Raw genomic sequence first — 20,236 nt, forward strand, 5'->3', positions numbered from 1 at the left:
ACTGCCTGTTAGTAGAGGGGATCGACAAAAAAGCTCCAGGCAGGTGGTGGACAATATTTCTCTAATTCAGGATTGTAGCGTTTTAGAACGTAAAAACCAAACATATTGACCCCCAATTATAAATCTATAGTTCAAGTTCAAGTTCAAGTTTCAAATTTGTATAGCGCACTACTCACCCAGAGGGTCTCAAGGCGCTTGAGGGAGGGGGGGAGCTTTACTTATCGAATATCCAAGTTTTTAGTTGTATTCTGAAGGAGAGGTGGTTCTGTGTAAGGCGGAGGTGGGTGGGGAGAGAATTCCAGGTCTTGGCCGCTAAGTAGGAGAAGGATCTTCCCCCCATGGTGGATCTTTGGATGCGTGGAATTGCGGCGAGGGCTTGATTGGACGATCGTAGTTGGCAGGTGGGGGTGTAAAAGGGCAGGCGCGAGTTGAGGTATTCGGGTCCTAGGTCGTAGAGGGCTTTGTGTGCGTGGGTGAGGAGACGGAACGTTATTCTCTTGTTGACTGGGAGCCAGTGGAGGTCTTTCAGGTGTCCGGAAATGTGAGCTTGGCGGGGGATGTCTAGGATGAGTCTGGCTGAAGCGTTTTGGATGCGTTGGAGTTTTTTCTGTAGTTTAGCTGTGGTTCCGGCGTAAAGGGTGTTTCCGTAGTCCAGTCGGCTTGTGACCAGTGCATGGGTGACCGTCTTTCTTGTTTCGGTGGGGATCCAACGGAAGATTTTTTTGAGCATACGTAGGAGGTTGAAGCATGATGATGAGACGGCGTTGACTTGTTTGGTCATCGAGAGGGAGGAGACCAGGATGAAGCCCAGGTTACGTGCGTGGTCCGTTGGTTTGGGTGCGTTTCCCAGGGCCGGTGGCCACCAGGAGTCGTCCCAGGCGGAGGGGGATGATCCTAAGATGAGGACTTCCGTTTTGTCCGAGTTCAGTTTTAGACGGCTGTTCTTCATCCACTCGGCTACTTCTTTCATCCCTTCGTGTAGGTTGGTTTTGGCGGTGTTTGGGTCTTTGGTGAGGGAGAGGATTAGCTGGGTGTCGTCTGCGTAGGAGATGATGTTGAGGTTGTGTTGGCGCGCGATGGATGCGAGGGGACTCATGTATACGTTGAAGAGGGTGGGACTGAGTGATGATCCTTGTGGTACGCCGCAGATGACTTCGGTGGCCTCTGATCTAAAAGGGGGGAGGCGGACTCTCTGGGTTCTTCCGGCGAGGAACGAGATGATCCAGTCCAATGCTTTTCCTTGTATTCCGACGTTGCTGAGGCGTTGTATAAGGGTGCTATGACAGACAGTGTCGAAGGCTGCGGAGAGGTCAAGTAGGATGAGGGCAGCTGTTTCTCCGTTGTCCAGTAGGGTTCGAATGTCGTCTGTTGCTGCGATGAGGGCGGTCTCGGTGCTGTGTTTGGCTCGGAAGCCGGACTCTGAAGGGTCGAGGGATTTGTTGGATTCGAGGAAGGCGGCGAGCTGACTGTTGACGGCTTTCTCAATGACTTTGGAAGGGAATGGGAGGAGCGAAATGGGGCGGTAGTTCTTAAGTTCAGTGGGGTCTGCTGTGGGTTTCTTCAGGAGGGCGCTGAGTTCGGCATGTTTCCAGCTTTCCGGGAAGGTAGCGGAGTTGAGGAAGCAGTTGATGACGTCTCAAAGATGGGGTGCGATAATGGAGTCTGCTTTGTTGAAAATGTGGTGGGGACATGGGTCGGTTGGCGATCCTGAGTGGATGGAGTTCATCAGGCGGATGGTATCTTCAGTGGTGATTGGGTTCCAGGTGCAATGGTTGTTGGAGGGGGGTTTTAGTTCGGAGGTGGGTGGGGTGGACTGGTCGTCAAAGCTGTTATGTATGTCAGCGATTTTGTTGTGGAAGAACGAGGCTAGAGAGTCGCAGAGGTCTTGGGAGGGAGTGATGTCGTTGGTGCCGGCGGTGGGGTTGGTAAACTCTTTGACGATGTTGAATAGTTCCTTGCTGTTGTGGGCGTTGTTGTCGAGTGGATCCTTGAATGCTGATTTCTTGGTGGATAGGATCAGTTGGTGGTGTTTGCGGGTGGCGTTCTTGAAGGTGGCCAAGTTGTCAGTGGTTGGGTTTTTTCGCCAGGCTTTCTCGAGGGTACGACAGATCTTCTTGGATTTCTTAAGGTCATCATTGAACCAGGGGGCTTTTTTGCTACCTTGCTTGATTTGATGGTTTTTCAAGGGTGCTAGTTCGTCAGCGCTGTGGGTGATCCATTGTGTAAGGTTGGTAGCTGCTTGGTTTGGGTCCGATGATTTGGCAGGAGGGTTTTGGTGAAGCGATGAGAAGAGCTGGTCGGTGGTAATTTTGTTCCAGTTTCTGCGGGGAATTGGTTGTGGGTGGTTGTGGGTCGTAGTATTTTTGTAATTGAAGTGAACGCAGCTGTGGGCCGTCCAATGGAGAGCTGTGGTGTGATTGAAGGAGATGTGCTTGCTGGAGGTGAAGATTGGGTCGAGCGTGTGCCCGGCATAGTGGGTGGGGGTGTCGACGAGTTGTTTGAGTCCGAGATTGGCGAGGTTGTCCAGAAGGGTGGCGGTGTTGCTGTTGTTGTTCTTTTCCAGGTGGAAGTTGAGGTCTCCCAGTAGAATGTAGTCCTCGGAGGGGAGGGCGTGTGGGCTGATGAAGTTAGTGATGTCTTCGTAGATGAGGGTGCCTCTGAGTGTGGTCTTGGGGTCGGTGTGGATCTGGAAGTGAAGGTGTTCGGCGTCTGCGAGGTTATCGTCGGAACTGGTCGTGATGCGGAAGGTGTTCTTATGGACCTAGATCTATCACCAGAGTCAGCCCCATACGTGCTGGTACTTGCAGGTGTTCCAGAATTAAGAAAGGGATTAGTAGAAACACATCAAGATTTAAAAAATAAAACCATTCACTGGTTAGCAAACCATAGCAATTTTGGTTATGAGAATACCCATGAGATCCTAACCACAAGAAGGGTGGGTTGGATAGGCGAACGACACAAGGATATTCAAGGAGAATGCATAGTGATTAATTTTAGAAATCCAAGTATCATTGAACAAGTTCTAGCAACTGAGTATGGGAGGAATATGGGTAGCATCCTATTACTCCCTCTAAGCTATTTTTATCCCCCAAGTAGGACCTTACAGCAAGGTTATTTTTACAAGTTGGGAAGGAGATTTGCTCCTTAAAAAATGGTATTTCCACATCCAGGCCAGCTGCTGCATAACCAACCTATTTTTAATATTTCTACTGGAAACAGGTTTAGTCCCCTTGAGGGAGTAGATTGACTGAAGGAAGCTAATTTAACTAATAAAGAGGAAATATCCTCTGTAACATTAGACCTAGAGAGTCAGGGTAGCCCTATAGCCCCAAATCATGGGACTGAGGAGGGTCTAGCCAGAGGGAGCATGAGCAGCTCCCGACGTAAAAACCGTCATGAGTGTGGGCCTACTCACTTTGAAAATTTTGAACAAATACTAGATCTAGGGCTAAATGTCCTGGATGCAACCGGATTAACAAATGTGCCTCCGAACCAGCTAATCTTAGTGCCCTCTAATAAGAATTTACTGAATTCCCAGGTAACAAGGGTTTTGTACTGGAATATTGCAGGTTTAAATAGTAAACTAGATGACCCTGAATTGGAAACTTTTATTAACCATTTTAAACTCTGCATGTTTCAGGAAACCTGGGCAAGAGGAGAGGTCTCTAAACCAGGCTATGCCTCTTTTAGTATTCCAGCAACCTCAGGGGGAATAGGGAGACCATCTGGAGGCCTTACCATATGGGTAGGATCACATTTGGGGTGTACAGTTGAGCAAATTGATACAGGTTCGATCGACATTTTAAGTGTTCTATTGCGGTTTCCTTCTAAGTCTACTGTTGTCCTAATAAATGTATATTCAAGACCTACTCCTAAGGGCAAAGAATCCACCACGGTGGAAGAGTTAACTACTTTCTTAGGCTCTATTGATGTAAACCAAATTATTATAGTAGGAGGGGATTTTAACTGCCAGTTTGAGCCGCTTGAGGGCTTGCCCCCTGATAGCTTATCTGATGAGGACCATTTTCTGAAAATCCCAGAGTTGAGATGCCCAAAAGTTAAAAAATGGTCCCCCCTGGTGATCCAGATGAATTGTCTCACATTGAGACATTCACTAAGAGCTTGTAATGGGAGCTCTTTATCTGAATTATCGAATGGCTATACGTTCTACAGTAAAAACCGTGGGTTTATATTAGATTATATTTTTATTAACTCTCAGTCCTGGGACAGGATGACGGATTTTAAAATTATCCCACGCCTAGATAGCGATCATTATGCGATAGTAGTAGAACTTAAAGCTTTAAACATGGGAAGTACATCCCTCCCAGATAATTCTATTGATCCCAGAATGGTGGTCTCCAACTGTAGGAAGAGAGTGAGATGGACAAACATTAGTAAATCAGAGGACAAATTGAGCAGTTTATATGACGCCTTGCTTCCTGTTCTTGTAGAGGCGTCCACCTTATGTAGCCAAAGTATGGACAGTATACATTTAGAGTTGGTCGAGATGAATCATGCCAAATTAGAATAAGCTACTTTTGACTTCTTCTATCCAAATAAAACTACCAGGCAGCATAGGCCGCCGTCCCACCCCTGGTATAATGCCTCTTGCCGTAAGGCTAAAAACGCATTAGTAACATCTATTAAAGCTAACGATCGCCCTATAATAAGGACAGCAAGAATAGATGATAAAGCGGTCATATTAGAAGCTAAGAAAAGGTGGGAAGAGGAAAGTTGGGCCACCTTGAAAACTGCACTAGGGGACAGAGACATGAGGACCTTTTGGGGAGTTTTAAACTTAGGAACGACTACCCCTCGAAGCGCAGCCGAACCAACCCTGGATGAAGAGGTCTGGCGGGAGCATTTTGAATCCCTCTATGCCAAGGAGCCACTGCCCGGTGTTGATTTTATCAATAGCTGCGACCCGACAGTGGCTTGTCCCACAACTAACCGGGATACAATCCCCTTGTTTTATGGTGTTGTGGGTCCAAGCATAAGTCTGAATGAAATAAAGGGCGCATTGGTAAAAATAGCCCCGGGAAAAGCTCCAGGCCTGGACAAGATACCTGGGGATCTTTTCAGGAGCGAACCAGCTATCTGGGCCCCATACTTTTGGATGCTTTTCATTGCAATAATGCAAGGCATGAAGATCTCCTCGAGCTGGCTTGGTGCAGAAATAATTCCGATTTTCAAAAAGGGCTCCCCACTCCTCCCAACCAATTACAGACTAATCAGCTTAATAGACATCTCTCAGAAAATATTTGCATGTGTCTTACTCCTTAGGCTACAATCATGGTTCTAAGAGAGGGGGGTACTGTCCTCCCTGCAGGCTGGGTTCAGGGAAAAGTTGTCGACCCTGGACCAAGTACTAAGATTGCAATTGCTGTACTGGAAGACCGAAAGCCTGCAGGGGGGCAGTCTTTACTTAATCTTTGTAGATCTGCGGTCTGCATTTGATTTAGTTCCTAGGGAGAAACTGTGGTTAGTCCTTGGTGAGATGGGGGTCCCTGGATATTTAATCCTTCTTTTTAAACGACTACATGAGTGCAACTATGCGCAAATTAGGCATGGTAAGGATGGTAATCTCACAGCACCTATATCCATTAAACGAGGCGTACGCCAGGGTTGCGAGCTTGTGCCAACCTTATTTAGCCTCTACATTAATGGCTTGATTGATGCCCTGCTAGCAGAAAAAGATCTAGATGCCCCTAAGTTAGCCTCCCTTAAATATCGGCAACGATGTTCGCGGACGACACTCTGTTGGTAGCTAAATCGCTTATGGAGTTACAAAGGGTCCTGAACAAATTTGAGATATTCTGTAGGGAAAGAGGTCTAGAAATAAATCTACAGAAAACCAAATTTATGGCGTTTAATTGCCCAAAAAGTACACGCCCAAACCCGTCTTTAAATGGTAAACCTCTTGAGAGAGTGTCATCTTTTGTGTATTTAGGTATCACAATTTCCAAGTCTATGGAATGGGGGGCTCATATCACGAAATCTACGCTAAAGTTAGCGCAAATTTCAGGTGGCAGCATGAACATTTTTAAAAAGTCTAGCAAAAGAGCAGTTAGCGGAGCTTTATATGGTGCAGATCTATGGGGACACCTAAAGCTCGAGAATCTAACGCAGGTGGCGAACTAATACTTAAAACAGCTATTTAGATTGCCACGCGGCACTCCGTTAATCCCACTACGACTGGATATGGGAATAACATCAATTGCCAAAGTGGCGAGCCTTAAACCTATAATGTATTGGCGCCGCCTGTGGACCACTCCCGAACTCTTACCCTATAGGGAGAAATTGTCAGTGGTAATTAGCGCACGGGGTGCTGTAAAGTTCCCGTGGTTCGACCATATCAAATACTTACTAACTAGCATGGGATTAGGGGATTGTTGGTCTGCACCTGAGTCAGCCTGTTCTTTAATATCTAGGAATCAAATGAAGGTACTCTACAAAGAACATAGATTGGCTCAACTTCATACTTCTTCTAGAACAGGGAAACTCACTAGAGCTGTTTTAAAAAAAAAAGACATTCCTTGCTTTGAGACGGTAATAGATCTCATTCACCCGCCGGCGGCAAGGAAGCTCTATTTACAGTTTACATATGGGGTGCTTCCTCTCCACTGCTTTACATCTAAGTGGAGAGACCAGTGGAGAGACCAGCAAATGATTCATTGCCTGGTGTGCGACCACCCCGAAGAAACAGAGCTCCATGTTTTCTTTATTATAAAGCAACTAAACGCTGGCTGGGCCAGATTTGCAGGAATCTTGGTAATAGGCGTTGTCTTGAAGTATTTAGGATACTGAAGTCTGACCTCAGTATCCCAATAGAAGGGTTTTTTTTAAATCATGAAATGCTGTATCAATCTTGCCATGGTGAATGAATAGTGTTAGCATAGTAATTTGGCTCAATCGTTTTGTATTGCTTTGTATAGTTTTATATGTAAGGGCTTCCCTTTTTTAATAGGTACTTTTTTTAGCTAATTTATGTATTTATAATTGCACTATGCACTTTCCGAAATTAAATGTGTAACCTTCGCCTAGAAACAACACACTAAAAATTGAATGTATTTTAATATGAACAACTTGTGTATAATTAATTCCATTGTTTTTTCATTTCGACTGTTTGTATGATGTAATTTTAGAAATGATTGACTGCAGTGCCTCATACTTTTTAGGTCATTCTGACCGAAAAAAAAGTCTTTGTGAACTGAACTGAACTTGCTACTGTTTCGATTTATTCTTTCAATTTAGCCATCTTCTTTTCAGAGTTCTTGATGAGTATTTGCATCATCGCAACAAGAGATAAATTTCAATTTAATTGGATGAAATCAGAATGCTAAATGAAATAAATATTTACCCCTCCATAAAGTACCAAAGTAATAAGATATACATTCATCTAATAAGTCTGTTATATTGCACGATAAACCCCACTGCCACCATACACTCTCACCAAAGACAAACCTGTTTTCACATACAAAATAAATAAGACATGATACTATTTACAATATCATGAGGGCATCTATATTTATTAAATATAAGATAAAAATATTTCAGAACTAAAATATCTGACAGTGACACACAAAAGCTACATTTCTATCATACAGTGATATATGAGGAGGGTGTAATAAGGTATTCCAAAAACTCAGCAAACACAACAGGCAATTATGTCCTAAATGTGAAACATTTTCACAAAATAACAATATTTTCTCAAACATAGAAATCATTCCCCAAATAACAATTATGATCAGTGGTAACATAGCTGCTTATTCACACAAATGTTACACACTCATCAATTCCCTCACCAAGTCTTTCATTCACTTAATTTCTCTGCTTCAGAACTGATAGTGGCTTTGGAAGTTAAGGTTGAGTTATGATTGCAAGTGTATCAGAGTAGTTGAAGACATTACCTCGAACTGGTAAGTTGCTGTCCTTGTTTGCTTTGTATAGGCATGTAGAGCTCCAAGTTACCTGGTAGTCTTACATTTCTTACAAAGCCATGTTTCTTTTAGTTGAAAGTAGTAAATTGTTTAACATATTTAGAGTTTTGATAAATGAGCTCAGAGGCAACCGTGAAACACATGGCAATACCAATCTAGAATTGCATTACGAAGTTTGAGCAGACTGGCACTGGCGATACTCGATACTGAAGAAAGTTTACATGTATTTCTATGAGTCAACTATCAGCAATCCCACTGAGGCTGTATAATGGTAACTGTTTGACTTTGATTGTTCAAATATGGATTAGCTTTATTAGCACTTGCTATTTAATATCTACCAATTTTAGTATGTTGCCATTTGTAGCTGTCTAGTACGCTTTAAAAGGAAGTACTAGGTACATTAGAAGTCATGTGGGCATATTTATATGGCTTTCACTTTATTAATATTGAAATGTGTTTTAATTTATAGAAGCAGAATAATATGGTTTAGTGCACTTGGTTTCTGTTAGACTGGATGTTATACTGTGCCTGTTAATTAAATTGCATAGCATGCACATTATTAATGTTGTGTACATACTTCAATGACTTTTACATCATTTGATTAACTGTAATGATGCAACATTTGTAGATCTAAGGGGCATCAAACATGAAAAAGGCCTGCATAAATGTATATATTTCTGCCTTGATTAATGTTCTACGCACTTTCAATGCACCTTGGTATTTACTAATGGTTGTAAGATGAGAGAGTATCGATTAATAAGGCTACATTAGTAGGTGTAACTAGGCTGAATCATTCCTTTCTGCAAAAACCACAGAGTCTGCCAAACCAGGTTTGATTGTCTTTCCAACACCTGATGGACGGTAGTACTTTTATTGAGTATGAAATGTATGATGTTTTGAAAAACAAAGGATGATGTGTTACCTTCCTGGAATGCAGAGGATTCTTGGGTTGACTATGATGGCTCATCGAGAATTTCTTCGAGTTCACCCTGCTATTAAAATGGATGCGCTGCTAAAACTTTTTTTGTACACGAAAGAGAATTGGTCTATGAAAAATCATTTTAGACCTTGGAGCTTGTGGTGAAAAGAAATGGTATTAACTTAATCTTGGACTTTAGGAGATGTTTAGCAGGAAGAGGGTTTCAAAATGTCATGGCTGCAAATGAGAAAGCTTGATTTAATGTTTGAGACCTATGCAGTACTGAGATAGAGGGAATCCTCTTTACGTTTTGTCAATCTAGAGCCTTTTACAATGTAGAATTTGTTTGCTTGGTAGAGACCACATAGTAAAATCAGTAAAGAGGAATAGAATGTGGTTGGGCAGTTGGTTTTACCAAACCAAAGTTAACACAGTTAGAATTGGCTTAACAGTATCCTCAATTGAAACGATCACCTGCAGGTGCTGCCCTAAACTCATTTCCGTCACAGCTGCTCTGCAGCTCCCTGGCTCATGTGGCCATGAACTCACCTTCACCCATAAAGTAAAAGCATAAAAGCACAAGCCACCTGGATTACCCTGTTGCTATTACAGTTCAACCATCAGGTTTAGCTCAGGTAGTCTCTAGTGGTTCTTTGCTATCTGGATCCTACCTACCCAGATAATTGAAGGTCAAAATGATATGCACCACTCACCAAGCTTACAAGCTAAACAGCCCAACAACAGCAATTGCCCCACACAGGGCCCTGCAGGGAGGTTCAGCTAAAGCAAATTTGTCAAACCAAATTCAAGCAGGTTAAGCAGGAAGCCAAAACCACCACCATGCAGGGCAGTTATGGCTGCAACTCTGGTTCCCAACATGAGAACCCTAGAAAGCCCAGTAGATAATTTGTTTCCTGGAGGCCTCCACCCAAAAGTTGAGAACACTGAACCACAACATGTTTAGTTGAGCCCTACCAATCGAGGGGCCCACCATCAGTTGCTTGGCAAGAGGAATGAAGCCCAAGACTGGAACCAGAGTTGTACACCAAACCTTGCTTGCCAGATAAACCTGCAAACATATTGTGTGGATGTGGGTGGCTAAGTTATGCGCTGAAGGACTCATACTATGAAAGTTACTAATTGCCACTTCGGCAAGGTTTGCTACTGATCTGCAACTGACAAGGAATGCTCAAGCAGTGGTTAATTTTTAAAACAATAAGTGCTAGGGCTCTCATCAAGACAAAACAGCAGCTTGCAGCATCTATTGCCCCTGCCAGCCCTGCCAATTACAATACCAGGCAGCTACTAACCATCACACTCCTACAAGTGTGACAATTCATACTATCACGGCCCCCAAAGCTATAAGACTGGCTCGGGTGGCACAGGTTGGAGAAAAGGGTGGGCCACGAAAAGAACATTATGTGTTCACTGACACTATTTTAGTTGATGAACTCTTTGCTCCTGATTTAGAGTTTGGCAGACAGGTTACTCTATCACTAACATTGCGGATATGCCATCTACCTTATAACAAGTGCTATCGGATATAATTAGGGCTCCTGTTTTCTGTTTTTACAGATTTTTACAGATAAATACAGGTAGAAAGCATTGGGTTTCTGGGTCTGATGGCTCAGTGGACTAATGCGTCCACTACAGGGACCTGTGTTCGACCTCATGATCACAGGTTCAAATCCCGGCGGGTCCACTCTGCCTTTCATCCATCTGAGGTCGATAAAATGAGTACCATTGAGTTGGGTAACAATAAACATCTGTTATTCAGCGCCAAGATGCCTCAGGGTGAACGTGCGCTTTACAAATACACATGTTATGTTATGTTATGTTTCTTCTCTGTAATTATTTTTAAAAGTGAAAAAATACAGATAATTTGGCTTCTTTTGAGTGACTTACCATACTGGGATTAATGACTTTCAGGCCAATAGATGTACATATTGGCAGCATGGGGAGTTAGAAAGTTGAATGAGATTTGCATGCATTAGTGCATATCTCAACATGTATGTGTGATATTATGCAAAAAAATGTGGGTTTGATATTTTAGTATAGTTTTTGCTGTGTGCTAAAACCTAATAAGTCTGAAAGTTTGAGAGCACGTTTAGCCGATAAAATGTGGAAAAATATCACCTCTTCTGTTCTCAAAACACAAAATAAATATGGGTAAGTACCAATAAGCTGGTTAAAAAATAAATATTGATAAATACAGATGAAAATGTTCAAAAAATAAATACCATAAAACCGGGAACCCTAGATAATAAAGCACTTGTAATAAGGCAGCCACAGGTTTGTGATGAAGTAACCAGTTCACCAAACCTTAAATCAGCCATCTATTAATATAGCCTTATAGCCCGCCGTAGCGGGCTATACCGGCTATTAAAGGCCTGCTCCAGGGTTAAAGGCCCGAATTGAAGGCGAGGGCCTTTAACATGATGTTAGCAGGACTTTAATAGCCAGTATAGCCCAGCTACGAAGGTCTATAAGGCTATTAGAACATTCTTCCACTAGAGGGCAGGATGTTCTAACAAATAAAATAAAGGTGTCGTCTCGGTGCCTGAGGGATTCAAACCCCCTCAAGCTCCGAAAGGTGTGAACAAAAGCAACATTGGAAGCTTCTCTGCAGGCCTTTACCGGCTCGTAGAAGCCCGGAGCTTATAACGGCTGGTATAAGCCTGGAGCTCCACATTCCAATGTTCTAATATAGCCTTATGGCCCGCCATAGCAGGCTATACCGGCTATTAAAGGCCCTCTCCAGCATTAACACAGCCAGAGCCACAGCCAGAGCTGTGAACAAAGAAACATTGGAATGTTGGAGCTCCAGGCTTATACCAGCCATTATAAGCCCGGAGCAGCTCCCAACATTACAATGTTCTAATAATAAATAATATTCAGTGTTAAATGTTGAGAAGAAACTGTGATTGTGGGACAGCTCTATTAGCAGTGATTTTACACCATCACTGTCAACACGCATTTGCTATCTGGAAATAAAGGACCTAAGTAACAAACTTAAATGTGTTTGCTTCTATATGTCATAATAAACCACAGAAACAGCACTGAGAAAATTCTGCAAGAGCAACGCAATTGATGGATGAATCGTGATCACTAATTTATGTGAATCAACTTAAGTTCGATATACAAGAAAATCACAGAAAAGAGTTTGCATAACCTAAAATAGTGACACTTTTGAATACACTGTCCTTCGCTTATGGAATATAAATAAACAAAGAACAAAGTGCCATTTAGAAAAACAGAAAGAGCCCCTTGACCTTCAGAATGTTAGCATCATATCATTGATAATGCCCTCTATTGGACTGTTTTCAGAGTTTTTTAGGCAACATAAGACCGCACCTTTGCTGTCTCTTGCTGGATATTTTGTTCCCCTGTGGGGTGCTTAGAGACCGCTATTTGCTTACCATTGGTTGGCTTCATTGTCAGTCACATTAACTTGTTTCTTGTTATTCAGATTTCATAGGCTTCCTTATTCTGTGCTTGTCCCTCCCCTGAAGTAGTCTCTCAAGTACTCATTTTTCAGGCACTACTTTTTACTTTTGTTTAAGCGCTCCATAAGAGCATGTGCCTTTTTCATTTGTCTCCCTCATGTACTTCTCCCCCCTGTTTGGTTCTCCCCGGTCCCTAGCAACCTCCCTCCTTACATTGTCCATGGGCTTGCTCCACCCTCGCTCAACCCTCTGCTGTCCATATGCCTGACCCCAGTCTCTCCCGCCCACCCGCTGTTGTCCATGTGCTAGCTCCGAGCCCCTAGTCCATTTTCAGTTGTCTGCGTGCACTCAGCCGCTTCTAGCCACCCTTTGTTGACTGTAGGTGCCCATATTCCTTCTCGTCTGCCCTCTCCCCCAGCTGCCTCCTTCTCTCCCACCCTCCCTCCCTCTGTGTTGCCTAAGGAGGGCACACAGCTATAAATAAAAATAAGGGATATGACGCTACCAGGGGTTACCGCTTCACAGCACTTTTTTAAATTAATTTTAGCCATGCTGCCCAACAGCCACATTGCTGTCCAGCATGGCTTCAAAACATTGCCAAAGCCACTAGCTTTCAAAAGCAACAAAAATTGAATTTGCCACTGCTTGTTTATAGTTTAGGTCTAAATAGTTTAATGTCATCAGTAGAGGAAAAGGCTGTTGAGGGAGTGATCAGGCCATAGAAGACTGTGAATTATAAAGTAAAAGTGTTGAGTATTCCTCACCTAGCTTCTTATTGACGTCACTCTGAGTCCTCTGTGTTGTTTTTTCGATTTCTTCCACCAGCCTCTCACTCTCTGCTGTGAGTCGCTCTGAACGGGATCTCTGTATCTCCGCATTCGAGTATCGAGTCTGGTTGGCGAGCGTCCACTCCTGGGGCAGGAACTTCGGTGGCAGTTGGACTAACTTTGCCATGATGTTTCAATCCTACATGCAAAAAGAAAGAACACTGTTCAACCCTTTCATTGTGTGTCGACTCATGGACAGTTTATGAGTCCATAAAACCTCAAACACCAGTGCTTGAAAATCATATTTAGCTTCCAATCACAATGATGCAAGCAAGAATTAACAATTAGCCTAGGGTTTGAATGTCAATACAAAATATGGTAAAAAATGTCTCGTATTCTCTTCAAAAATCTACTAGAATTGATGACAATTGAGCACCTCATTTTGAAGCGATTTTAGTTGCACAGGGTACACATGGGGAGGATTACTCGCTGCAGTCACAGTCTCTCGATGCAGTCACAGTCTCCAGAAAACTATGTAGGCCACAGCAGGCTGATAATTTCACCTGTTCCATTGTCTATCTCACTGTAGTCACAGTCAGAAGGTCCACAATGTATAATAAAAGAGTGAGCTCACCAGGACCCTTTACAAGTTGCTGAAGTGTTGAAATGAAACCTGGTCTATCACATTACTGCAGACATGTCAAATGATGGTACCCATGGGATCTCAAAGAAAACCTGGAAAATAACGTGTTTTGCCTTCGCAAAGTAACGAAAGTTCTTCTATTACCGTCCAAAACAGGGTTGGTTATCTTGAAATACAAAATGCATAAAAGCACCCAAATCCCAGGTCACACTGACATTAAAATAGGATAGATGGAGGACTAGCTGCCACTGAGACTAGAGGCACAGAGGAACATGAGCTAAGAAAAAGAATACATGCATTTCCTGACCTTGGCTAGAGCCCCTTCTATCACGCAATAGAGAGCCGATAAGCAGTGTTGAAGTTGAAAAGGGTAGGCGGTGCTATAGAACAAGCATTGGTAAAGTCAATCAGGCTCACTCTGCCATTGCTTATTAACTGCCGGAACTAGCTTTGCCAGTGCCTATACAATTGCGGTACACGCATCTTGGACTGTTATTTTGCTATCTTCTAAGAAGTTCCAATGAGTTCCACCTCTGCATCACTATACTAAAAGAACTGACAAACTCAACAAGGAGAAAATCCAAACAAAGCACAGCCTAAAAGTTCTTTCTTGAAAATTACAAGAAGACAATCTTGCTCACCAAATATGAGATGTTTCCCACCATCTACAACCTCTGACATGAGGTTTTCAGTTTCCTATGCACCATTTCAACAGTATGGATGTTCATAAAACATCCATATTCTTGGAATGGTGTTATCAACTTCTTGCACACCTTGCTCAGGGTTCTAAACCCAAGAACTGGGCAACTCTGTGTTTTCCTTCTCACTTGGGAACCCTAAGACTATTGTGGCAATCAGTCGATGTATGTATTATTTAATCATTAAACTAGAATATTCCCAATCAGCCATCTTAACTTATCCCATCTCAGACCTAACATAGCCTTTCAGTCATTCAAGTTGGACTAACGTTGTAACAGGTTAAGTGACAATAATTTCTCTTTCAGGACTTAGTACTACATGAAGGCCACAAAAAACACCACAGAAAGCCAGATAGCAAAGAATGATTTGGAAAATGGACTACATACTAATATTAAGAATGAGTCACGTAACAAAGTATAAGATTGTTTCACTTATCATCCTGAATGTTAGCTATCGCCAAGTGTACAACAGCTAACTATCTAGAACTTAACAATGATACAACTGACATTCTGCTCCTTGGTTGTCAGCCTCTCTCATCTGTTCATCGCATGGTGGCCTCCTGAACTAGGCCCCTTCCCCCACGCCATTCTTGTAAGCTAAACATATAGGAATATATTTGGATCCTGACATCCTTCAAAACTCAAATTACTTACACTTCTTCTGTCTGCTTTCTATATGTTCACATGCCTAGGAAAACTCTGCATTTCAAAGTCATTGCTTCTCACAAACTTGTCATCCAAGCTCATCTTTCTGCATAACTCAATTATGTCAACTCATCTTATCTGGGTCTTTCTGAATGCTCAGTGTTGGTTTGGCCCTCTCTACGGGTCACTCCCAAACTTTTTGCCTTCAACCCCTACTGCTTTTCTGAATTTGTTTGTGCTGGCCTTAGGTATCTGTGAACTTTACCACTGCTAACAAGTTCTAAAGTGCTTGTGCGCGATCCCGAAAACATAGTAGAATTGGCTTACACCTGATTGGAATATTTAATTTACTTAGGAGTCCCTAGTAAAGGGGTCTACCATATAGAATTAAATGCTACAAATGTACAAATGGGTCTGCAGAACTTATTGTGCTACCCACTTAACCAGCACCTACAAATATGCCCTAGATCTGCCATTGCAGCCTGAATGCAGTTTATTCTGCCAATTTGACTTGGCAAAATAACTCCCTTGTCAAGCCTTAAACAGGGTCGGACTGGGAACCAAAACTGGCCCTGGCAAAGAGCTTGGCAGGCCCCCATGGGAGCGGCCGAGCTGTTTTCCAGGGCCGGTTTCGGACGATTTAGCTGCAAAAAAGACCTTGTAACAAAAACGGCTTCCAGGGGCCCAAAATCGGCCCTCGCCCTAGCGGCCCACCGGGGAAATGCCCGGTGCCCGCTACGGCCAGTCCAGCCCTAGCCTTAAACTCCCCTTTTAATACAATTTGACACTAGTCCATTGTTCCTGCAGCCAGGCTGGAGCCAGCACAGGGAGAGGCAGGAGATTCTGAGCACTTTAAAGAGAATCTCTAGAAACTTCTCCCTAGTTCAAAAAAGGCACCAGGTATAAAAATAGGACCCTCCAACCCGCTCTTCAGTTCAATTTCTGGACCAAATCTGGGACTCGCAGAGGACTGCCTGTTGCTGTGGTCTGCTGTTTACTTCAGATGACTGCTTTGCTGTACCTGGAAGGACTGCTCTACTTCCTGATGCCTGCCTTGAACCTTCAGAGGCCTGCCCTGCTGCTTGAGCCCTGTACCACTGCTTGAACTCAGGACTACCAGAGTGACTCCAAAGGGCTAGTTGGTTAACCTCCCGATCAGAGCCTCAGGGACTGAAAAGGCTTTGACCATCTTGAACCAGGACCTGGACCCAGTTTGAGTGAGTCTTGACCGTCCAAGTGGTGCCTCGCTAGTCCTGGACCCTTAGAAACGGCACTAAAGTTGCCCAGACACCCAAACTACATGTTTGGATAAAACCTATTCTGAGTGCCCATTGGAGATTGGGACCTACCTGCTCGTTGATCCGTCCAAGCTGCATCACCGGTCGGCCTGACTTCTCAGCAGCTCCCACTATGTTCTTCTTCGTAGCAGCAAATCCTATTCAGCGGTACTTCTCAGAAGGGATATTAGGCCTATGGAGCCCTTGTCGGTTACAGCATGCAGCCTTGCCCCACCGAACCTTACCTTATCAGATATTTTTTCTGAGTCAGAAGGTAAGCGCAGACCAAGCCCAATCCTCTTCTTGTATCCAACCAGCACTCCATCAAAGTCAGCCCTATTTTCGATTTGGTCTTGCGTGACTATATATCCACAGTTGGTGCTTTGATCGTTTAGGCGCTAGTTTCTACTTTGAACTTTACAAAATCATAACTCGGGTCTACTGATTGAATTTTGTTGTTTTGGTGTCAAATAAATTATAGAAAATTATTCTATTTTTCTAGATTGATGTGGGATTGTTCTTGTGTTGTGTTTTCACTTTATTGCTTTTTGTGTGCTGCATAAATACTCTAAGTGAGGCCTGACTGCTTTAGTGGCAAGCTACCAGAGGGTTGAGCACAGGTTAATTTAGTGACTTAATTGGCTCACCTTGATATGGATTGTAATGTAATGTAATTGAACACACGCTACTGTCACTCCGAGGAGCATCATGGCACTAAGCGGAACCCGGGGTTGGAAACATACTGGGTGGAAAAGGCATTAGAGTTCTGCATAGGGCGTCAGCTGTTGAGAAAATCCAAGTCTATAGGGGTTTCCTGAGGAGAGTCTCGGATTGAGTCTGGCGGAACTGGTTTGGGAGTTTGTTCCATGCCTTAGGACCTATCACTAAAAGCAATTTCCCTCCCTTTGAGACAAGTCTAAATGCTTGTATTTTCAACAGATTAGCGTTGGACGATCTAAGACTGCGGGAGGGTGTATGACGCATGAATCTGGTTCGGAGATAGTGGGGACCTGAGGAGTGGACTATCCTGAAGGTGATTATCAGGAGTATCAGGATTGTGGCAGTTGCTTGAGCAGTGTTAACAACCCAATCCCCCAACAACCTAATTTCTCACACTTAGCTCAACGTCTTCAGCGCATACAAAATGCAGATGCGTGTCTTGCCCTACATATTACTTCAGGTCAGTCTGTAGCCCCAGTTCTACAAGCTCTTTATTGGCTCCCATCAGAAAATGAATCATCTTGAATGCCCTTTCTTTCACTTACAATGATTTTCAGCAGCAGTCCTTCCTACATCCATCAACTGCAATGTTAAGCACAATCTTCCTGGTTGTTCCCTTCGTTTTCTGGGTCCCAGCTATTTAATTCCCTAGAATTAGAAGGACCCAATATGGTTGAATTCCTTCTCCTATATTGCTGTCAAAACTTTGAACTCTCTCCCAATTTGCATCTGCCTATTCAAACAATGTATTAATCTTGAATCAGCGGCGTAGCTAGACCGCATGTAAGAGGGGGAAGTGGGTGCTGTCAATTCCTGCATTTGCCGCCCTGTGACGGCCGCAGGTAAGAGCGAGTGGAGGCTCCCGCCCCCCACAACTCGTGCTGCCCGGGACGGGCCGCCCCCTTGCTACGCCACTCTCTAAAATGCAGTTCCTGTTGTTTGAACTCACCTCTAATGCCACTTCCTTGCACCATGATGTCTATTGGGTAATTGTGTACATTATAATGCTCATTCTTCCATTCATCCATTCTTTAATTTGTTTATTCTTTTTATGGGTTTCCCACAAGTTCTGATAGCATGGATGAAATTGGAGGAGAGAGGCACATTTTATAAAAAGGCCCATGTGATCCATGGGAAGGGAAAGAGACGGAGGCTTAGTAGGTGTTGCCAGCTGGAGTTGGGAGTACATTTGAAAGCTAATGGTGTGTTCTAACACACATGAGGTTCATAATTTCATGGAAATAAAAGATCTTATTGATGTGGCATTCGTGGCTCATCTCTAGTAAATGTTTTGGACATTTTGTGGCAATTTGTACATTTCTTAATGTTTAATTAAAATCATCGTAGTGAGGTGGTGAGGAGCACTGCACACATTACTTATTTATTTACTTTAGTTTCTATAAAGAAAAATACAAACAGTAAATGGGCATCTCAGAGCGCAAATGAAGATGTGAGGGTTTCATGAAGAGATACAACTATTGCAGCAGTACACAGTAGCAAAGTTCAAAAGTATTAGGTTTCCAATCTGCCAGAGTAGACAGGGTATGGATCAACCTTGGAAAGCAAAAAGTGAGGTTTGGCCTAGGATAGGTGGTTAAAATGTGTCCAGTGTAGACCTCGTCGAAGTCAGCTGATGAAGGAAAGTAATATGATGAATCTTAGGTGAAGAGCAGTAAAAACACAATTACAGTTTGGTCCAAAAGAGTTACTGGGGTTGTGTTTCTGCTCTCCTGCTTTTGAATTGCTGTATTGTATCACAAATGTAAGATCTTTGTGTAACTAGGTACCAGTAGGTTTAGAGCAAAGGAGTGACAGTTAATATTAGTACAATTCGATGATGTAGATTTCCAGGCCTTTGACAAACTAAGAACACCCAACTCTTCAAGTCTCAGGAGTATGGGGTTGGTGTTCAGAGGTGAAGAATGCTTTATATGAAGGAACCAGTCTCCACCTTTTCAGTCTGGTTGGTTGCCTACTGTACTATACTTTAGAAACTCTGCAGATGCAAAGAATAAAGGTAATTTCTAAGAGGTAATTACATTTCTCCTCAGCGTGGTTGACTACGTTATCTCTTTAATTTACTCAGACCGGCAAAAGTACAAAACACCGTTTTTCTCATTCCTCAAAAACAATAAAGGATACTTGAACTCTGTTTTCTGAATCAGTCGTTATGGGCAATGTTAGATAAGGAGAAATTCAGATGCATTATATAAGTAACATTTTTTCAGGGTACAAAGTCCTATCGACAACCACCTGTAATTCTATACATGTATTATTTATTCTAACGGAAGGTGACAGCGCTATCTATACCCCCTCACAAGCACGGGTGAACTCCCTGGCACCCGCTGAAAATGTTGCATGTCTCAGCTGATTTGAATCATGTCACTTAGTAACCCTGCTCCTCCTGCCGCCACTGATGATTTCCCTATATCCTCAGCTAAGATCCATCATGTTTCCATGATGAAGCTAAGCATGAATCCCATACTGTCCGTTCAAATTATTTGGGATCACACACAGCCCGCTTCTTACTCCACAGGCTCCCCTCCGCTCACCTCTTCTTCCTGCTGTTCTCCTGCTGGGTTCTCCGCTACTCCCAGCGCCTGGTCAGCAGCTCCGACCAGACAGTAAACAAAGCAGCTGCCAGGCAACCTAGGAACGCGTCGTGTCTCCCCGGCAACGGGAGTACCACGAAAGAGAGGAAGGACATGGGTGTGTGGAACATATTAGAAACAAAGGAAGGCAATAGGAGAGCTGGCTACCGTGAGCGGAAGTGGACTGCATCTATTGAGGAGCTCAATTATGACGCAAAATATAGAGTATATGACTAACCATGGTGCGTTGTGTTTGTTAGTAGATAGTGTGCGCTAAGGCTGTAGGAGAAATTACATAACTGAGAAAACTGGAGGAATGTACAGCAGAGTCTAAAACTAAGGAATGGGCTGGAAAATTTAAATGACTGCAGTAACAATGCTAATAATTGGTGTTTCAAAAATATTCTCGTACTTTCTATGTTCATGGGAGTCTTCTTTCCTTTGAGTTATAAACCATTTCAGGGCGATTCGATTTAGTAAACTCCGATATAGTTCCAACATGGCTGCTTGTCGTACCATTGCTCAGGAATCAACTTCAATTAAACAGGAGGCTCGAGCGCGCATGTAGCAACTAATGAGTGTCAGTCCAT

The 20,236-nt window shown here is 43.2% G+C and overlaps 1 protein-coding gene across 1 annotated transcript in view; it reads right to left on the bottom strand.

Annotated features, from left to right (window-relative positions):
- TEKT1 (tektin 1) overlaps positions 1–19,742 on the bottom strand; it is a 112,664-nt gene extending 92,922 nt beyond the window's left edge. Inside the window, exons 1-2 of the mRNA XM_078683538.1 lie at positions 19,608–19,742; positions 13,070–13,271 (exon numbers count right to left, since the gene is read on the bottom strand). Coding sequence (XP_078539664.1) covers positions 13,070–13,259 — 190 coding nt within the window. The 5' untranslated portion in view covers positions 13,260–13,271; positions 19,608–19,742. The remainder of the gene's footprint in view (positions 1–13,069; positions 13,272–19,607) is intronic.
- Between the last annotated feature and the right edge of the window lie 494 nt (positions 19,743–20,236).

This window comes from Lissotriton helveticus, chromosome 3_1 (assembly GCF_964261635.1).
Source record: "Lissotriton helveticus chromosome 3_1, aLisHel1.1, whole genome shotgun sequence".
NCBI classification, from domain to species: Eukaryota; Metazoa; Chordata; class Amphibia; order Caudata; family Salamandridae; genus Lissotriton; species Lissotriton helveticus.